General features: G+C 43.4%; 1 protein-coding gene across 1 annotated transcript; it reads left to right on the top strand.

The window, feature by feature from the left end:
• Positions 1-5,900: 5,900 nt before the first annotated feature.
• Positions 5,901-9,605, top strand: LOC134640620 (extracellular calcium-sensing receptor-like). The gene is made up of 8 exons (XM_063492528.1): positions 5,901-5,998; positions 6,370-6,664; positions 6,766-7,055; positions 7,177-7,472; positions 7,800-8,005; positions 8,136-8,357; positions 8,465-8,588; positions 8,701-9,605. Exons 1-8 carry the CDS (start codon positions 5,970-5,972, stop codon positions 9,603-9,605), a joined length of 2,367 nt encoding a protein of 788 aa, XP_063348598.1. The 5' UTR covers positions 5,901-5,969.
• The last annotated feature ends 11,907 nt before the right edge of the window (positions 9,606-21,512 follow it).

Raw genomic sequence — 21,512 nt, 5'->3', positions numbered from 1 at the left:
TATGTACTTTACTTGGCTTCATAGGATGGTCGTAGCTCCACGCAGTGGCTTCTGTAGCTTTGATGCTTGCCGTGATGCTGTCTTTTCGCTGTAATTGGCCTCGCTAGAAGTCTGACTAGCTATCCAAACAGCTAAACATGAACCCAGGAACTCCAGACAGTAGATGAGATCTTATGAAGTTTACTGGTTCTTTCATTTTGTGAAACTGCAACAATAAAGCATATACGGAAATGTACATTACTTATCCCTATTGTTAACAACAATATGTGCCTTAAACCAATGACCTAACAATGCGATTGAGAAGCTAGCATGATGATTAGCACCGTAAATTAGCATATGAACTGGCGATCTCATTTACATATGAATAGCGTATTGAAAATGTGCTAACTGTCATCTATCAAACATAAAGACAACATTTGGAGTGTCTCATTGCTTTTTACCATTAAATACTTACAGACAATGCGTTAACAAACACCCAAAAGAACGACATGAAGGTGGAGCGGCCATCTTGAAACAGCATAGCAAGAAAACATCAACTTCCTGTCTAACTCTTCTTCTACTGTCATAAGATATCGACTTAAAGCGGCCACTGGGTGGCGCATTTTACTAATGTCATGTAATTAATATATTCTTAGTGCTTTTTTTCTGATTATATTGTTTTATGTACTTTAATAATGAAGGTTTGTAAAGCAAGGCCACTTTTGACTCACAAACTAAGTACTCAGCCAGACTGAAAAACAGGAAGTTAGTGTAGAGCTATACAAGCATATTAATAAATACAGGAAGCCAGACAAAAAAGAGGAACTTGTACCATATAAGGATTTGTTGAAACTATGTGTGACGTGTGAAGTACCAAAATGACACCTATATGTGAGACATTCTTAGATTCTAATGTTAGAGATCCTGCAACTGGCGTTGGGCTGTGCAGGGCTCTCTCTTCCAGAAGATGATTGAATTAAATATAAAATGTTTTGACCACTCTGAGTCGGGTTTTCTCTGTTCTGTTATGGGGATCAAAGAATCGGGTTTTAATACTAACATTTAAAACATAAAATTAACCAAGCAGTAACATAACATAAGTGTCTGATTATTAAGAAGATCATAGACAAGTGGTCCCTTGCTGGAGAGCGATCGGACATTGAGCAGTCAAACAGAGACAGGATAGTCGCCGCTAGCATTGTAAGTCGACCTGGCAAGGCTAGCAAGCACACTACGGTCAGCAGTCCATCCACGAGGCTTCCTAGCAGAGCAGCGCTGAGATGACCACAGGGATGTATCAGGTTCCTGCTGTCGATCTTGTAGTTCTGCCTGGATCTGCAGTGGACATACTTTCAACGAGGGTGCCAGGCAATGTCTGTGTGTAGTAAAGCTGGTGGAAGGGTCAAGAGGTGCTGGAAGCGTAAATGAGATGCAGTGTATCTTAGAGTGGAGGAGACAGGCCTTGTATGCAATGTTCCCTCTAAGCTGTGCACGTGCGCAATTGTGCACTGCTGGCACGGTCTCTGCGCACAGAAAATCTGTGTTGCGCACAAAAAAAATCGAACCTGAATTGAAATTAAAATTAATACTTTAACAATTTTGTTTTGCAGTGTTAGTCAGTGAGTGAATGGCTGCTCCCATATGGGATTAGAACGATGCTACCTTATCCCATAGTCCAGCCAATAATGCGATTTACTTTCGTATATATGCAGCTAATCAACGTGGTTGACAGGCTATGACAGCGTTCTTATGTGCCGACACCGGTGTTTTAGCTAGCAAAGCGGCGTGGCTGATGTCGAGTGAAACCACATTAGTGACAATGTGTACAACCATTGGAGATATGAGCAGGACAGACGGAACAATTGACGGAAAAAGTGGGAACTTTATACCAGTTTTTAAATTGTCTTGATAGGCCACGTAAAACCAGAGTTATGATAAAGAAAATATGCAATGTTTGGTTTTCTTCCTGAATACTGTCGTTGTTTATATTTACTGCGGGAATAAACGGTAAAAACGGCGTTTTATAAGAAAAAAGGCTCGAAAGCACTCTCCGCCTGTGAGCAAAAACAAACTCCACCCCCCTCTCCCTTTCCTATTCGTCCAAAAAAGTACCATGTCGACCAATCAAAAAATGATATGGCAACGTGGCAGCTAGTTGTTAAGAAACAGGAGGAAGTTTTAGGAGTGACGGCGGTGCTTTGAGATGTGAGAGATTTGAGACGTTTAGCGCAAATCTTGTGTAGTTAGTGTGTAGTGTAGTTTTGTTGTGTGTGTCAGAATAATGAGGCGACTGCTGAATGTTACAGGTGTTACAGGAGTGATACATCTCCTGTTGTCAGGCCTGCAGGCATCAGGCGGTTGTTCTCCTTTATCTCATAGTGGACAGAAATTATTTTTTGGAGTGGCACAAATGATTTGTGTGGCATCAAATTTGATGCAGAACAGCTGATTGTTCTGTAAATAGTTTGAAATGTTTATTTAAAAATGCCTTGGCTGTATTTAAAAAAAATAGCTGCAAAAAACTTTGTTTGCCAAACTGAGTTACTTTTTTGAAGAAGTAACTATATCCTCCTAAGACCCGAACTCTTCCACAGCATGCATTTTTAATTTCTCTTTGATATTTGGGCTGGTTGGGACCCAATGAATGTAAAAACAAAGAATTACCAGATTTTTTTTTACCTAATTCCTTTTTCTAAGAAAAATGAGAGCCACATATGAGGATATTCGTTTAAAATTTCGATAGAACAATAGCAGTATAATGTCCTCGTAAGTGGATATCAGACCCTTGTAGAGCAAAATTGAGTATTTTGGTCTAAATAACCCAAAATGTGATGTCCACATATGTGGACGCCAGGTCCTAGGAGGTTAAAATAATTGCCCAGCATTGGTCATTATATACTATATTTTGCAGACAGAGAGCTACAGGACTCTCTCCCAGACCACAGACTCATAATACAAGTCAGAGCTTTTTTAAAAAGAAAGAAAGTTGTGTTTTCAAAATTGGAGTTCAAGTTATTTTTACTTCCAATAGTGTTAACATACTACACAGGTCAATGATTAGATTTTTTTTTACATTTTCATTGTAAGTGGGCTAAAGCAGTTAATTAAAAGTAGTCTAACATAAATGTAAATGCTGTAATTTGATTATTTTAATAAACCATGTAACTTGGATGGATTAGATGCCGGCGTGACCACAGTGCACACGTCTGATGTCGCTCACAGTGGTGCAAGGGACCGCTCAGGGAGTCTGTGTGTTCGCTCAGACACATGAAAAATTAGAGGGAACATTGCTTGTATGTATGGACTGCAGAACAAACCCAGCGAGAAGAGCCCGGAAGAACAGGACCTTAACAGTCATGATGGTATAATGTCTGAAAGCCATCTGTCCGAAAGCAGCCCAGCGGCTAACAGCTGATGCAAACAGCTCACAGTAAATATGTCCAGAAAATGCCAGCCAAACAGGTAAAGAAGAGAAACACTTTACCTGGCCACCCCTACCAGCCCTGCCACTTGATCTAACTCACAACCAAGTCTTGATCAGTTGACAGCGCTACTCCTTTTCTCATCTGAATGTCCAAGACATCTGGCCACAGAGCTGATGATATCATTACAAAAATGATCATCAATCATCAAACTATAGTGTTCTGTTTACAAGTGCACCTGTGGACACTCAAGCTTAAACATGGTGTTTGTTATGGGCAGACTATGGCTAGCACAGATATCCAATAACAAAACACCACTCAGGTAAGGATCTATTCCTCCAAGTCACACCTTTCCAGATCACACTGCCATTGCTCATGTGAGCATTTTAGTCCCCTAAAAGCACAATTGATGCCCTGGTAAGGGCACTTTCCCAGACCCTGGGACACCCAAAAGGCCTAGTATTCTGAACTGCTGTTAAGCACAAAAGGGCAAACAACAGTCAGAACCAGGGAAAAACGTAATGTACAGGCACCGAAACAGGAGCATGCAAATATACCACCCCTGCCCAGTTCCTTTCACTGGAACAGAATCCAACCTCTCTACAGGAGACTGACTGTAGATCCTGTGCGTTGAGGTAAGCCTAAATCTATCTGGTGTGTATTTCTCAACTACATATACTAGCTCAGGTTCAGAAAGCTGAACATTATTGTTAATCCTGACTTAAATTATTTATCAGAGGTTTTTTTTTTCCCATTAATATAAGTAAAGAGTGCTGCCATGCAGGGAAGGTGCTAAAGAACAGTAATTGTTTTGTTTTTGTTTCCCTTCATACCTCTTATTATGCAATCAGAGCAGGTTTTTGAAGACACAACATCTTATTTTTGCTTATCAACAAATTGTTTGAAAACTATGACTTGATGAGTTAGATTAGCATTTAGTTTGAATAGCAACTTATTAATTATTTAGGTCCTAGTGGTTTAATATAAAATGAAAACAATGCTGGATTCAAGATTAAAACACAGGCATTAGAAAATACAGAAATGATTTTCTATGGATTACTATGGATATATTATTAACAAAAGTAGAAAAATCAGAAATGCATTTTGCATGTCTGATTTATAGTTAATACTCTGAAACTACCACAACTGTTTTCAGGTAAAAAAAAAAAAAAAAAAAAAGCATTATAACAATATAATAGTGTCCAAATATCATGTATATGACATTATATCATGAAACATTTGAGTCCAAATACTGCACAGAATTTCACATTTCAACAGGTTACAATATATATATATAAAAGTTCTCCACTAGTCCTGCAGGTGGTCTTTATCCCTCAAGCTTGGGTCCTCTACCAGAGTCTTGGGAGACTGATGATCCTGTGAAGAATCTCTGTTGTTCCTAGGACTGCATTCTTCTAGACAGAGATCTTGGATTACATTTCTGAAACCTGCCGGAGCCACTGCCCCAATTTGGGAGGTCACTGGTGAAATGCTCTGATTACCACAGAGACCACCATTGCATTCTCCTTCCACATCTTCTCTAGCTCCTCTCTCAGCCTATGGTATATATAGAGCTTTCTGCTATGTGAGGTATTCACTAAGCATATGATCAGTTGTGGCTATCTCCTTATGTATCAGCTGGGTAATAGTAGGGTTAAGCTTAGCAGATTTTCAGAAGGTAGTCTTAGTAACTGGCCAAAGAGGGGCCAGGTTTCCAGCTTAGTCTCAGGTCAGCTGCTCTGGTATTCAAGATGTCATGGTATCCAATCTTGGAGTGTGTGTCATTTGTGGAAGATGACTTCACCTCTGTGATCTGACTGCTCCACCTGCTGTTAACTCCAAGGGAAAGTCATTTTCACCTCAGAGGTATCTAGTTTTTACCTAATTGCATAAATGATTATATAATGTATCATTTTTTTATATAAATACAAATCATATAAATTTCAATTTAATATTACTTATCTTAAAAGCAAAAACAAACAAAAAAGTGTTCATAACAAGTCATTTGAATGATACCTTGGTGTGTAATTAATGGTACAATGTGTATTACCTCTGTATGTCCACATTATTACATCACTATTGAATAGTGCACAGTGCTTCCTGAAGTAGTTTATAAGAGGAGAACAGATACATTAAAACAATAGTAATAGTAAGGCTATGCACACATTTCATACAAAATAAAGACTTACTCAAAGATGACCAAGAAAGGGGATGTCCTAGTGATCATTAAAAAAAATCTTGTCTGAAGAGCTATATAATCCAGTAAAACAGCATTTCCACCTATATACACACAACTGACATCAATGCGGGATGGATGATCTTGTAATTTGTCTGATATTGGCTGTGTGTTTATTTCACCTGAACACAGCCTTGGCTGTGTGTCTAGATGATCTGAGTCAAAGGACTATGCTTACAGGCGCCAAGGTTGGTACTGTGGAATCATCTGTGAATTGCAAGCTGCAGGGTAGCACACGTCCACCTGCATTCTCAAAGGATGGGGACTTCATTATTGGCGGAGCTTTCTCCCTTCACTCTTACACGCAAACAGCTTATAATAACTATACCAACATGCCTGCACCTGTGAAATGCAAAGGAAGGTTAGTAAGTGTAAGAAGAGGGTGCTACAAACACGTTGGACTATGTAAAATTAAAAATGTTTTCACATGTATGATGATTCATGGTATATAAGTATTTATAATATAAATCTTCTAACAATAGTAAGTAATTTAGATTTTTAAAATAGTGTTTTTGTGTTTTCAGAACTGAATTTTTACTTATATTATAAATATTTAACAGTAAATTTTTATCTATAATTTTATATTGATTTCTGAGTCATATTTCTGTGCTGAATTTAACTGGTCAGGCAGTGATTTGATGTACGTAAACTAGCTGTTTGCAACATTATTGCCGCTGAGCTGAATTTCCTAAATTGACAGTCAAAATTTTAAAATGACATGATTGTTTACAGCATTGACACTGTTGAGCTGCAATCCACAAGTTCAATGGTCTTTGCCATAGAAGAGATTAACAACAGCACAGACCTGCTGCCTGGAATCAAGCTTGGTTATCGGATCTATGATTCATGTGCATCAGTACCTGTGGCAGTGCATGTGGCATTTCAGTTTTTAAATAGATTGGAGGCTCAGTTTAACACTGGTAAAAACTGCTCTCAGTCTGGTATGGTGATGGCTGTTGTTGGTGACTCTGGGTCTACGCCATCTATTACCATGTCACAACTTGTTAGTGCTTTTAACATTGCTCAGGTAAATATTTTGCATTTCTAGAAAACATATTTGTTGACTGTTTGCTTTTGTGCAGCTGTTTCCGAGTTATTCTCGTTATTATTTTATTTTTTGTGATTTAGGTGAGCCACTTTGCCACATGTGCATGCTTATCTGACAAGCAGCAGTACCCAAGTTTTTTCAGAACAATTCCCAGTGACCAGTTTCAAGCTGAAGCAATAGCCAAGCTGGTGAAACAGTTTGGCTGGACTTGGATAGGTGCTGTCCGGTCAGATTCAGATTATGGCAATAATGGCATGGCTTCTTTTCTCCAAGCAGCACAGAAAGAGGGGATCTGTGTGGAATACTCTGTGTCTTTCTATCGGACAAACCCACAGAGCAGAATTCAGAGAGTAGCAGATGTTATCCGCAGGTTTCTTCATCAAAGATAATTATTGTGCACTGACTTGATTAATTATCTTTAAAATAAATGTTTGATCATGTGAAGACATTTAAAAAAAACATTTTTCTAATGCACTACATTGTCTCTCCAGGTCTACAGCTGTAGTTGTTGTGGCATTTGCATCTTTTGGAGACATGAAGATCCTGTTGGAGGAGCTATCACGTGACCCTTCCCCACCTCGCCAGTGGATAGGCAGTGAATCATGGGTAACAAGCACAGAATTAACACAGTACAGTTTCTGTGCTGGGGCCATTGGATTTGGGATTCAAAAGTCTGAAATCCCAGGTCTCAGAGACTTCCTGTTGAATCTGTCTCCCACTCAAGTGTCTGCCTCGCCAGTGCTTACTGAGTTCTGGGAGGATGCATTCAACTGCAGCCTGAAAAAAAGTAAGTTTCATTGGCTTTTAAATCATTTTCCCAAACTTGTAGTGTTACAACGGCTACTGCTGCTCATGTTTTTTCAACTAATGGTAATGATCAAATATGAAGTGAATGCAGGCGTATGTCTGCATATATTCTCCCTTGATATAATGACTTTTCAGGTCAAGTTCCAGTGGTTTAGTTAAATTTTTCTTGTATATCAATAGAATTTTATCCATTTACAAATGTAAGTCATTCTACTAAAATAGTTTTCTAATATCTATGTAACAGGGATGTAATCTAGTTTTACTTTTAGGCTTGAAAACACCATTATCTGTGTTTTTGTAATTATAGCTTCTGCCATAGAGAAGAAAATGTGTGCTGGAAATGAAGACATACAGAATCTCCAAAGCGAGTACACTGACACATCTCAGCTCAGAATTGCTAACATGGTGTACAAGGCTGTGTATGCAATAGCACATGCCATTCATAATGCAGTGTGTCAAAAAACAAATGCCATAGCAAAATGTGACAAACTAATCGAGTTACAGTCCAATCGGGTAAGCAGAAATGAACATGTTAATGCCAATGTCTTTCATAACTCCTAATATAACTTAGATAAAAGGAACTATCAATGTTTATTATTGCAATGTCCCATGTTTTTCTTTCTCTCTCCTACTGTCTTTACAGGTTTTAACTGAGCTGAAGAAAGTAAATTTTTCCCAAAATGGATATGATGTGTCATTTAATGCTAATGGGGATCCTGTGGCTATTTATGACTTGGTTAACTGGCAGAAAAGTGGGAGTGGCATCATTGAGATAGTAACTGTAGGGCTGTATGATGCCTCACTACGAGTGGGCCACGAGTTTAAGATTAACAGAAACATAACCTGGATGGAGGATAGCAGAAAAGTAATGACTCAAAGAATGAGAATCTGACTTATTAAACTCTGGTGAACAAGTTGCTGCTACTTTATATCTGTAATATTTATATCTGTTATGCTACCTTGTGTTGACAGGTGCCAGTGTCAGTCTGTACTAACAGTTGTCCTCCAGGAACTCGTAAAATGCTGCAAAAAGGAAAACCTATCTGTTGCTATGACTGTATAACATGTCCTGAGGGAGAGATCAGTAATATAACAGGTAAAATCAAATGTTTCTCCATGCATTTAAAATCATTTTATACTGGAAAAAATACAGTTTACAATGATTTAATTTCTAGTAGCCTCCTATTGTTTTTTTCCCCTTTATTTAGATTCAGCTGACTGTTTACCCTGCCACAAAGAGTTCTGGCCTAATGCAAAGAGAGACACTTGTATCCCTAAGCCTGTAGAGTTTCTTTCATTTCAAGACATCCTAGGGATCATCCTGGCTACATTTTCAGTTCTTGGTGCTTGTCTGGCCATCCTAACTGGGGCTGTATTCTTTTATCACAGGACATCTCCAGTTGTCCGAGCCAACAATTCTGAGCTGAGCTTCCTGCTGCTCATCTCACTGACTCTGTGTTTCTTATGTTCATTAACTTTTATTGGAGCACCTTCTGAGTGGTCCTGCATGCTGCGTCACACTGCGTTTGGCATCACCTTTGTTCTCTGTATCTCCTGTGTACTTGGGAAAACTATAGTGGTTTTAATGGCTTTTAAAGCGACACTTCCAGGTAGCAATGTCATGAAATGGTTTGGTCCTCCACAGCAAAGAATGACTGTTGTGTCTTTCACCTTTATTCAAGTTTTAATATGTACTGTATGGTTGGTACTTAGCCCTCCAATCCCAATTAAAAATCTAACCACATACAGGGAGAAAATCATCCTGGAATGTGCATTAGGCTCTGCTGTTGGCTTCTGGGCTGTGCTTGGTTACATAGGTCTACTTGCTGCCTTTTGCTTCATTTTAGCTGTCTTAGCCCGCAAATTACCTGATAATTTCAATGAAGCCAAGCTTATCACTTTCAGCATGCTGATATTCTGTGCAGTGTGGATCACCTTTATCCCAGCATATGTCAGCTCTCCTGGGAAATTTACAGTGGTTGTGGAGATTTTTGCCATTCTGGCCTCCAGCTTTGGGCTAATAATATTCATATTTGCTCCAAAGTGTTTTATCATATTGTTTAAGCCTGAAAAGAACACTAAGAAATATTTAATGAACAAAAATCAGTCATAGTATATTAATAATCTGAAAAGGTTAATCTTCCAATCGTTCTTCATTCTGTAGTTAAATGAAATATTTACTACTTTTTTCTTAAATAAGTTCATATTCATATGCCATTATATGCCTTTATTTATTTAGTGTATGAACATATATAATTGAAAGTTAACTGCATAAATAAATGTAAAGTCACATTGAAACAGTGTGTTGTTCTGAGTTATTTCTCAATGGTCTGATACAATTTCTTCTAACCTTTGGTTCCTTTTGGCATTTGAATTTGTATCAGTCACCAAGCCACCAAGTGCAAATATAATTTTAATGTGAAATGAGTAAATTCTTTCATAGTATAAATAGCCCAAAAATTTTTTCTAAATTATATTTAACCCTTTAAGACCTACCATAGAACCAAGTCCGCCAGAGCCCATATTATATTTTTACATGCTGTAGTGCCAATTTTGGGAGCATTTCAAGTTGATATACATCAATACAACCATTATAGCCCAAATTCTAATAATATGTATGCATTAAGTGCATAGTAATTACATAAATTGCAAAAAAGTGCAATAAACTACAAAGAAATTGAAAATCGTTTTTGTTTTTTTAACATATATTTCTAGTTAGAGAAATGTAAGAGGCTTATCCCTCAAAACTGTAAATACAAAAAAGTTACACAAAATAGATTCCCACCACAGGAAATTTATTTTGAGTGTCTTCATAGTTTTATTTTTGAGATACACCAATTTTTATATACTGCAGGAAAAACGAAAATAAAAATTATAGTGCAAATTTGCAAAAAAGCAGCATATGCATCAAAATAAACTATTTCCAGCAGTGCAATATGAGTCCAAAGCATCCCAGAAACGACACAGAAAGTCATAAAGTCAAAGATAACTTTTAAAAACACCAGTACAGGCTCATGAGGCCGTGATGGTAAAAAAAAAAACTACATTTCCACAAAAATGACGTCACTTCCGGTTTCGGGCAGGTCATGGCGGTCATGTGAAAGTTCGCGCTGACGTCTATTCCAACCTAGGAAGTGTTATGAACAGCTGATCGGATCGGCGAAGCGTGTTTCTGGAACATTATGTTTTTGTTGCTGCAAGCGCTTTTTATGCAGTTTTTGCAAAGCTATATGTGGAAGGAAACTGTGACCTAGGACAAGCTGATGGCATGAGATGTAAGTACAACTCCTCCGGTTTCATATGCAAAAAAAATTATTGCGCTAGCTTACGTGGTTGCAGAGCTACAGGGATTCAAAAATAGTTACGCAAAACAGAGCGTGCCCGCTCCGACCGGTTTTAAAGGGTTAAAGATCGAATAGATTGCCAATTTTAGGCCATCCAGGGATGTGATTTCAAAGCTTGCTTTTTCGTGACATAAGACTAGACTTTACTGTAATCAGTTTAATTAAATTAAATTCATGTTTACTGTCTTAGCCTAAAGAAAAATGATATTTTTTATTGGGTATTGTAGTCTTTTGGTGTGCATAAAGTAAAGTGTAAAATTATAATATGCCTTCCCAGAATATCATTGACCCATCACCAAACCAGTCATGGTGAGCAATTTCACAGGCATACAACATTCTCCACAGTTTCTCCAGACCTTTTCACATTTATTACATGTACTCCGGGTGAACCTGCCGGAGTACATGTATGAAATGCACAGGGCGCCAGTGCTAGACCTGTCAATTCTAGTATTTTATGGCAAAAACCAAGTGGGTCCCCTCGATGCTGAGCCATGAGCACTGGGCCCAGTAGATGATATCAGACCCTTGGGCCACTGTCACGAAGTCTACTTTTGGTTATTTGGTCAGAAGCATTCATAGCGGTGGTCTGCTGAGGTAATTTTGTAGGCTGCTGCCTGTGCTCATCCCATTCCTTATTGCACACAGGAACAGATAACAATCTTGATGATGGGTTAAAGACCTTCTATGGCCCTGTCCAGCTCTCCTAGAGTAACTGTCTGTGTCCTGGAATCTCCTGTTCTTTAGACTGTCTTGGGAGACGCAACAACCCTTCTGATAATGGCAGGTATTGATGTACCATCCCGAAAGAGTAGGAGAGGGGTCTCCACTCTAGTCCTTGAGAGCTACAGCCCTGCAGCTTTTAGATATATCCTTGTTCCAACAAACCTAATCAAATTATTGACTTGTTACGAGGCCTTTGCCAAATTTGATGGCATGCTGAAGAGGTAACTCAACCATTTGATTCAGCTGTGTCGGAGTAGGGATGCATCTAAAGGCTGCAGGTAAGTAGCTCTCGAGTACTGAAGTTGGAGACTCCTGGAGTAGGACTACCTGTGCAACCTCTGTAGGGTCCTGGTATTACCTTATTCTACCAGTGGTGACACTGACTGTAGCCAAATTCAAAACGAGTGAAAAAGAAAAGCAGTCAGAAAGACAACCGAGTGGCAACCACCTGTAAAACTGTAAGACCATTCCTGTTCTGTTAGTTGTCTTACTGTTGACAGTCTAGTGGACCTGTTGTTATTTCTAATGACACCAAACCAGTTAAAACTGATTAACAATCCCCTCTCCTACTATATGACCAGACCAATTTTCCAGAAGTGTTTTATGTCTTTAGCTGCTTCAAAAAGCAGCTAAAGACATTTTTATTTCAAAAAGCTTTTAATTAGACCAGGGTTTTTATGGTGTATTTTATGACTGTATTATGTTTTTACCTTGTAAAGCACTTTGTGACATATGTCTGTGAAAGGTGCTATATAAATAAACTTTACTTACTTACTTACTTACAGTGTATATTGAACTATTTGGCAAAGCTTTAATATTTTTTTTGCACGATGTTCATAAATTCCTCTTCTGACAAATGATCAAAATTCTTTCTCCATCCATCCAGCCATCCATCTTCTTCCGCTTATCTGGGGCCGGGTTGTGGCAGCAGTAGCCTAAGCCCAGACCTCCCTCTCCCCAGCCACCTCCGCCAGCTTGTTCGGGGGAAGACAAGGCGTTCCCTCTCACCAGATATCCAAACTGATATTATAACCAACAGCTTTTATAGCTGTGGAACCAGTAAACATCAACTGATACTCGAAAGTAATATTAAATAAACTCTAACAACAGCTTATCAAGCTTAAACGGGCTGCTGTTGTTTAACAAGATGTCCGCTGGTTTCCTCTTTCTGGCACAAAGTGGGCAATAAACAAACAAGAGAGCAGGGACTTGCGACAGAAAAACCGATCAGCTGATCACTGATCAATTTCATGATTGAAGTAGCAACAGGAGAGGGAAGGGGAGAGAATGAAGGAAGAAGAGGCAGCTGAGCAGTGTAAAGACACAGAATAACTCCAGCTTTGTGTCTTTTTTCCATTCTACCTGAAGTACTTGACAAATCGCGTTCCTTTTTACCTCAATACCATTTTCTTCTATTTGTCTCTGATAAGATTGCTTTCAGAGTGTCCGTGAAGGTTCTCGGTCATCCAGGTCATCGTAGTCTAAGGAGCTTGGAAAGAAAAGCGTCTGGACATCCGAGAAGCTTGGATGAGAGGTGGGGTTTGCGCGTCGTGGTTTTGTCCAGCCTTTGTTATTGTAGTTGATGTGGGGGTGGGTACAGCCTTGGAGTGTCCTGGGATTCCCTAGGGGCAGGTTTCCTGGGGGTCTCAACCTGGGGGCTGTGGTCATGACTTGGATGGGGCTCTGGTGAGAAATGGTGAGGCTGACAGGGCAGTTAAAACTGTTAAATCTATACTGAAAAGGGGGGATGATGCATACAAGGTTCTCATGACCTACAGAGCCACTCCCTTGCTGTAGCGATCAGCACCCACTTAGCCCCTTATACGGACACAACATCAGGACAACGCTACCAGTCAGCCGAGACGTGAGTAACGTGAGTACAGGGACAGGGTGGAGCAACAGTTTGACAACCCTTGGAGTATGTGGCAGGGACTAAACACGATCGCAGACTTTAGAGGGAAAACCAGCACACCGCAGACCACGGCCTCTCTGTGTGAGGATCTAAACGTATTCTACGCTAGATTCGACACAGCGAACACCATGAGACCGGACAGAGTGCGCACCGCGGATGACGTCAGTGCGCACACTGTGTCTGAGGAGGATGTGCAGAAGTGCTTCAGGAAGGTGAACGCGCGCAAAGCTACTGGTCCGGACGGGATTCCCGGCCGCGTCCTCAAGTCATGCGCGGCTCAGCTGGCTGGAGTGTTTACACACATCTTCAACCTTTCCCTCTCCCTGTCTGTAGTCCCAGCCTGCTTCAAAATGGCCACTGTCGTCCCTCTACCTAAATCCTCCACCATCTCCTCATTAAGCGACTGGCGACCTGTAGCCCTGACCCCCATCGTGAGCAAATGCTTCGAGAAGCTGGTCAGGGACTTCGTTTGCTCTGCGCTACCCAACTCACTGGACCTGCTACAATTTGCATACCGCCACAACAGGTTCACTGATGATGCCATAGCCCTGACACTACATACTGCCCTGTCACACCTGGAGAAGAGAGACACGTATGTGAGAATGCTGTTTGTAGATTACAGTTCAGCATTCAACACCATCGTTCCCTCGAAGCCGGACAGGAAACTGCAGGATCTAGGACTGAGCAGCTCCCTCTGCAGCTGGATCCTTAGCTTCCTGACTGACAGACGCCAAGTGGTCAGGCTGGGCAGCATCACCTCATCCCCCATCACACTGAACACTGGTGCTCCACAGGGGTGTGTACTGAGCCCTCTCTTGTACTCACTCTACACCTACGACTGCACGGCCACTAGAAACTCCAACATCATTGTGAAGTTTGTGGACGACACTACAGTGGTGGGTCTTATCACCAACGGTTATGAGACGGCCTACAGGGAGGAGGTCAGCGCCCTGACCCACTGGTGTCAAGACAACCATCTCACCCTCAATGTCGCAAAGACAAAGGAATTGATAGTGGACTTCCGGAGGTGCAGAGGAGTACACACCCCCATCACCATCAACGGCGCTGCTGTGGAGAGAGTGAGCAGCTTCCGCTTCCTTGGTGTACATCTGGCCGAGGATCTCACGTGGTCAGTACACACAAACAAAACATAAACCGAGCAATGGTACTGAATACTGAACAGGAACACCAAACAGGAACCAAACAAAAAAAAAAAAAAAAACAAGGCGCACAAGAGTCCAAAAACGCAGGAAAGCACATCAAAACCAAAACGAAACTAGAGCTCAAGAGTCCACGAAAAGTTCAGGGGGTCGACCCGGAGATCGGCCACACAGGAGCCAACACAGGTCAGGGGGCCGGCCATGCACACGGCGACGGGCAAACAGTTCTGGAGGCCGACCGTGCACACGGCAACGGCGGCAGCGGGCAAACAGTTCTGGAGGCAGACCGTGCACACGGCAACGGCGGCGGCGCAGGCAAAACCAATCGGGAGGCCGGCCACGTGGAAGGCAGTGGCGGCCACTGAGCAGATCCGGAGGTCGGCTGCGATGCCAGCAGCGGCGACGATCTCTCTCAGGAGGCCGGCTTCGACGGCCATGACGCCCAATTAGAGGCCTGGAAAGCGGCCGGCAGAGGCGAGGTGTTACAGGACGAGCTGGAACAGATGACGGTGTGGCAACCGCAGGACCAGGCGAGGCAGGACCAGGCGAGGCAGGACCAGGCGAGGCAGGACCAGGCGAGGCAGGACCAGGCGAGGCAGGAGCTGAAGCTGGATCAGACGAAGGCGGAGCTGAAGCTGGACCAGGCGTGGATGAAGACACAGAGGCGGAACCTGACGGCAGCGGGACGGCTGCGGAACCTGCTCTCGTTTGGCTCTCAGCGAAGGCGGTCGCACTTTTCTCCTCTCCTCCTTCCCCTATCTTCCCTGCTTAGCCGCTTATGTCCTTGTCTTGTCTCGTGCTTTTTTTTCTTCTTACTACCCTGGAACACTCTCTCACAGCCGGTGTCTAAAACCTAAAGAGAACTATGGATTTGATCAACTGGTCTCTGAATGCTATTGACACCCTCTTCTCAACGAGAAGTTTGGGCTCGGGAGAGCCTGAGTGCCCTGGAGGGACCTTCCCTGCTGGATACACGATGGACGGGTGGCAGACATGGAGGATCGTGTGCCTGGCGGGACTGTCGATCGAGGACGCTGAAGATATCTACCTATTCGGAACCATGATAGCAGGGTTCTTGCTGATCGGAGCTGGCTTGGCCCTGGCTTATCGGAGAATCAAGACAGCGGGACTGACTGCTCAAACCCCCACCAAGCTGCCTGCTGAGATTGGATTGACTGGACGAGGCGCGGCTTCTCAGAAAGGGCTCACAGACGGGGACATGGTCAAGAGCTTGGAGGCTATTGCGGCTGCAGTGAATACTCAGAATAACATCTCTGAGCGGATACTGGGACACATCAGGGAAGAATCAGCTCAAATCAACAACTATGGGCGAAAGTTGGACAACATCACGGATCAGTTGGCTGCGGTCGCGAGGTCTCAGAACCGGCTCTGTGAGCAAAAGATTGACAAGACCACGGAATTGAAGGTTAACAACATCATGGAGAAACTGACGGCTATCCAACGGGAGATGGAGAGATCAGTGTCGGAGTGCTAAAACAATACAGCTCGAAATTCTCATGAGCTGTTGGAAAGAAATCACCATCTTAATACGGCTACCCCTCCGGCGCCAGCTGCGGGCTCAAGGCTGGAGCCGATCAAAACAATCCGAGATAACGCCTGTGTTGACATTGTTCCTCCCCATTCTAAGGCCACCTGGGTTGGCTGGCAGACTGTTTACTTAGCCTGGCAGGGCGAAGGACACTGTCTCCGCTGAACTATGGACACGTACACACATACACTTACACTGAAAACCACACACTTATCCCCCTCCCTTTCCAAACGCCTTCGATGCTTGTTTCCTGTGGGGGAACACGGCGGGTCTACGTGCCGCGCTGGATAAGATAGCGCTGTGCGAGGCGGCTGCTGGGTTTGCTTCACATTGCTCCTTACCCATCACCCTACCGTGTGGCTTGTTATGTCTTCCCAATGATGTGTCAGATTTATGTGCTTTTTTGTGCAGAGGAGTTTTTTTGTTTCCTGTTCTCGTGCTGTCCTACCATGGAAGCATAGCATGAGAAGGGGTCTCTTTTTTTCCTCTTGTACTTTCCCATTGTAATGCACATTTCAATGTTTTTCTCTCCAATGCTACCAATCTCCGACTGTATCCCCATGTGATGTTTGTGTGTCTATGTAAGGTCGGGGGGGGTCCCATTTCACTGCAGGACCCCCCTGCATGTGACGAATAAAGCCTTGATTGATTGATTGATTGATTGACGGCAGCGGGACGGCTGCGGAACCTGACGGCAGCGGGACGGCTGCGGGTGGTGATGCGGATGCTGCAGGCGGTGATGCGGATGCTGCAGGCGGTGATGCGGATGCTGCAGGTGGTGATTCAGCAGGTGACGGCTGAACAGACCTCCCCGGACCGCCAGCAGACGGGAGGATGTGCTGTCTCAGCTAACGAGGTGTGGTGCTGGGTGGGCTCCTCAGACCCACCAGCCGACGAGGCAGGACGCTGGTTGGGTTCACCCGAACCCCCAGCTGACGACACTTGAGGCTGGCTGGGTTCACCCGAACCCCCAGCTGACGACACTTGAGGCTGGCTGGGTTCTCCCGAACACCCAGCTAACGAAACTTCAGGCTGGACAGGCTCCTCAGGCCCTCCAGCCGATGAGGCAGGATGCTGGCTGGATTCACCTGAACCCCCAGCTAACGAAACTTCAGGCTGGATGGGCTCCTCGGGCCCTCCAGCTGACGAAACCTGAGGCTGGACGGGCTCCTCGGGCCCTCCAGCTGGAGCAGATGCAGGACCAGAGGCAATTGGGACCCCTGGCTGAGGGTGAAGATGAGTAGCTGACCGAGCAGAAGACAAAGCTAATGATTCCTCCACTAGCTGCGCTACTGACTGGGCTATGGACTGTAATAAAGTCTGCAGAAAGTCTGATTGAGGTGGCGACTGAGCTATGGATAGCGGGGTTGAAGACTGAGCTACGGGAGACTGAATTTGAGATGAAAACGGTGGTGGAGTAGGTGACTGGGCTACAGGTGGCTGCTGAGCAGGGGACACTGGAAACTGAGCTACAGGTGGCTGCCATGAAGGTTGTAGTGATGGTGGTTGATATGGTGACTGAGCTAATCCTCCTGAGCCTTCTGAACACGAGAAAAATTGCTGGAAGGGCTCACCTGAGCCTCCAGCTGACACAGAAATGGGTGCCGGCACCAGCTGAACACCAACCCCTCCCACCTGAGGAACTGAAACGGGTGGAGGGGAATGCTGGGCTCGAGCAAGCCTAGGAGCAGGAACAAGAGGAGGGAGAAGCTCAGGAGGAACGGTCTCAAGATGCCCAATATTACAAACTGGGTCTCGGCATATAGTCTTTGCAGAGTGGGCAACCTCAGAAACATTCAACTGGGACACAGAACAGTCCTTGGGAGGAGCCACAGTCTTAATAGATTGTAGAGAGGTGCAACTAGAGTCCTTACATGTCCTTGAGGAACAAACAGCCTCTTCCTTCAGAGAGCCTAGGTTACAGCCTGCAATTTCTGTCCCTACCAACTGCCTGTGGCCCTGCTGAAAAGTACATGGTTGAAAGGCTGGCTTAGAAACATTAACCACCTCCCTTTCAGCTGACTGAATGAACATAGCCCCAGACGAAACAGTCTTAACTCCTGGGTCTGAAGGAAAATCAGGAGCACAATCCTTTGAACCAATGGGAAAACAATCGTTCTCAAAAAGAAAACTTTTACTTTCCCGAACCGGAGAAACACGAGCTGTAGTGTTCATGAAGCTGGTGTTTGCAGCTTTGGGGAAAACAGTCTGTCTATCCCTTGACAAAAAAGGCGAATGAAGGCAAACTCTGTCACTCACCCTAGGCGGTTGTTTGAGAGGAATCCCAGGCTCCTGCTGGAGCTGTGAGTGCTGGGGGCGCGCTCGCTGCCCCCCTGTTGAAGAGGGAGCGGCGCTGGCGGAATGTGAGGAGGGAAGACTCTGCTGTGGCTGCTCCTGTGGTGATGTGGAAACACTGGGTGAGTCGGGTGGCACGATAATAATCCCTAACATCTTATAGAATGCCTGAGCAGGCGTAAGCTGGTTGCTTGCAGGCTTGTAGTAATCCTCCCAGGACCGGCTGGAGTGTTTTCTGCGAGACCGGGGCGTCCGCGGGGAGGAAGCAGACGAGTGGGCCGAAGGGTAGGCTGCTAGCGAGGAACGGCAGCACGGAGGCCCTCCAAGCGCTAGCCGGGTCCCGTCAAAACGGGAGCTGCGCTTCCACAGTGAGTCCGCTGGATCCATTACTGGTCGCGTCGTTCTGTCAGGGCTCTGTGTGCAGGCGGATGGAGAGGTGGATCCAATCGCAGGACTCTGACACTGAATTGTAACTTAAAACCTCAGCTTTATTGCTGGCACGAAAACAAAACATAAACCGAGCAATGATACTGAATACTGAAATACTGAAACACTGAAACACTGACACGGAAACACACAGGCATAGTCTGATGGTACGACGCGACACTGGGTTGAGGAAACACAGGGCTTAAATACACAGGGTAGTAATGAGGGAATGGGCAACAGAAGGGAGACACAGCTGGGAGAGATCAGGGCTAACGAGATGGGGGAACCAAGCTGCACACACTAACATAAGACAAAGACTTTCACAATAAAACAGGAAACATGAATTACTAAACAAGCATGCAGACTTGACACTGAGAGACAGAAAATAACACATGGAACTTCAAACAATACATGAAACCATAAATCCTTAAGCACAGATAACAGAAACAAGAAACTAATAATAATCATCATCATCACTACGAGAATAAGAAAACAATCCATGAAGCAGAATTAAACCAAAATATAAAAAACTCAAAATACTGGGTCCAACGGACCCAGAACCGTGACAACAACTCTGTTGCTTGTGAAGCTCGCACACAAGAATTTCACTCGCATGTACTGTACCAGTGTACCTGCACATGTGACGTGACAATAAAAGTGATTTGATTTGATTTGAGAGAAACTTAAACTGGGTTGAACTGATCTTCAGGCATTCTGGAGGAAAGATCAGGACATCAAAGAGAAGCAAGCCTCCGGGTGCAACACACGTCACAACACAAAGAGAAGACAAGAACTCCTACCAGGTCAGAGAGTCTGGGTGAGAAACATGAAAGATCCTGGTATCATCAATGGTCCAGTCCAGACACCAAGATTTTACAATTCAGACCTGACTTCTGGAGGTCTCTGGAGAAACTGATCTGACATCAGGGTGATACCAGAGACTCCCAGCAAGGCCAGATGACACCAAGTAATTCGAGCCCCTAACAGACTCAATTTGTAGATAGAAAGCTGTGGTGTGCTTAAAAGGGCAGAATAATCCCTGCACAGCTTTGGGACTCAGGTAGCCAACCCTGACCCCTAGTTTAGGAACAAAAGAGTGTTGGAAGTAATACCGATTGTTATACAGTCATGTATTACGCTTATGGGTCCTGGTTCACAATTTAGTTGGACATGAATAGATGAAAAAAAAGTATTTTGAGAAAGTTGGAGTGTTAGCTAAAAGAAGGCGGATGTAGCAGGAGCAAATGTGTAGTAGGAACCAAGGACGTGAATGTAGGACAAAGATATATATGTAATGGAGCAGATGTAAGATGTGGAGTTGACATAAAAGGATTTTAATAAAGACAACAAAGTTAACAACATCTTGTACTAGTAAGTCTTTTGTAATGCCATGCAGAGGCATACTACAGTCACCAGGATGTCCTAGATCAGTGGTCCCCAACCTTTTTTGCGCCATGGATTGGTTTAATGTCAGACAATATTTTCACGGACCGGCCTTTAAGGTGTCGCCGATAAATACAACAAAATAAAATTATCCAAGTCAAAAGCTGTGGTATTTTGTAACTATATTAATAAACTTTATTAGCAGCGTCCTCCTGAAACATGCATTAAGAGTAACATCCTCCTCTCTGCCTCTTCTCTGGTTGCTATGGTAACATGTAAACCTTTCTTTTAAAATAAGACACAACTACAACACAGGAAAAAACCCAGGGAAACCGAGTAAATGATAAAGACCCTGAAAACCATAAATTTCACAGCCGAGCCTTAACTCTAGAGGCCCGGTGCCAAATGACTCAAAAACCAGTACTGGTATGTGGCCCAGGCGTTGGGGACCGCTGTCCTAGATCATAGTACGCGTTAATTGTGATTCATTAATTTGAAAAAATAACACATAAAAAAAAAAAAAAAAAACGCGTTCAATCGCGCTTAGCATTCCAAGCTGATTTCACTGATGCACACGTCAGAGCTACAGAAATGGAAGAATCAGAAGAAAGCGCGTTGCCAGGACCAATCTGAGGCAAATTTCATTTCAAAAGACTACCAGACAGAAGCCTTGACAAAAGTGTGGTTTTGTGCAAACTGTGCAAAAAGGAGTTTGCACACTACCGAAGCACAGGTGGCGCTAGCAGTCCCAGTTCGAGTACCAACAAAGCTTGTCAGCAGCCCAAACTTGATGAAATGACTAGCTTCAGGACCAAAATTACGAAGTCAACATCGGACAGACTTACAAATTCTCTTGCAAAATTGATTGCTCTGGACTTTAAACCAGTATCAGTGGTAAAAGATATGAGGTTAGAAAATGTGCTACAGTTAGTGTCAGTTGATCCAACTTTCCAACTGCCATGCCAAAAGACTACTTCACTTAAAATTCAATAGCTTTATGACTGTTAGCCTTGCTGATAATGGGTTTACAGATGCATTAGCAAAATGTCGCAAGATGGTGGGTCATTGTAAACACAGCCCTGCTAATATGGAGGAACTACACCAGGAACAAAAAAGACTGGGGCAGCAGAAAGAGCTACTCATACAGGGCGTTTCCAAACGGTGGAATTCAATGCTGGATATGGTTTCTCGTCTACTAAATCAAGAGGCTGTTTTTGCTGTTTTTTAG

This window comes from Pelmatolapia mariae, linkage group LG14 (genome assembly GCF_036321145.2).
Source record: "Pelmatolapia mariae isolate MD_Pm_ZW linkage group LG14, Pm_UMD_F_2, whole genome shotgun sequence".
NCBI classification, from domain to species: Eukaryota; Metazoa; Chordata; class Actinopteri; order Cichliformes; family Cichlidae; genus Pelmatolapia; species Pelmatolapia mariae.
This window is presented reverse-complemented; position numbering and strand designations above follow the sequence as displayed.

What these genes read in the sequence shown, in the direction of transcription:
- LOC134640620 (XM_063492528.1), top strand. Translation starts at nt 5,970, where the DNA reads ATGCCTGCACCTGTGAAATGCAAAGGAAG. An exon ending in TCGAGTTACAGTCCAATCGG is followed by an intron (nt 8,006 to 8,135) that starts GTAAGCAGAAAT and finishes CTGTCTTTACAG; the next exon opens with GTTTTAACTGAGCTGAAGAA. An exon ending in AGAGATCAGTAATATAACAG is followed by an intron (nt 8,589 to 8,700) that starts GTAAAATCAAAT and finishes CCCTTTATTTAG; the next exon opens with ATTCAGCTGACTGTTTACCC.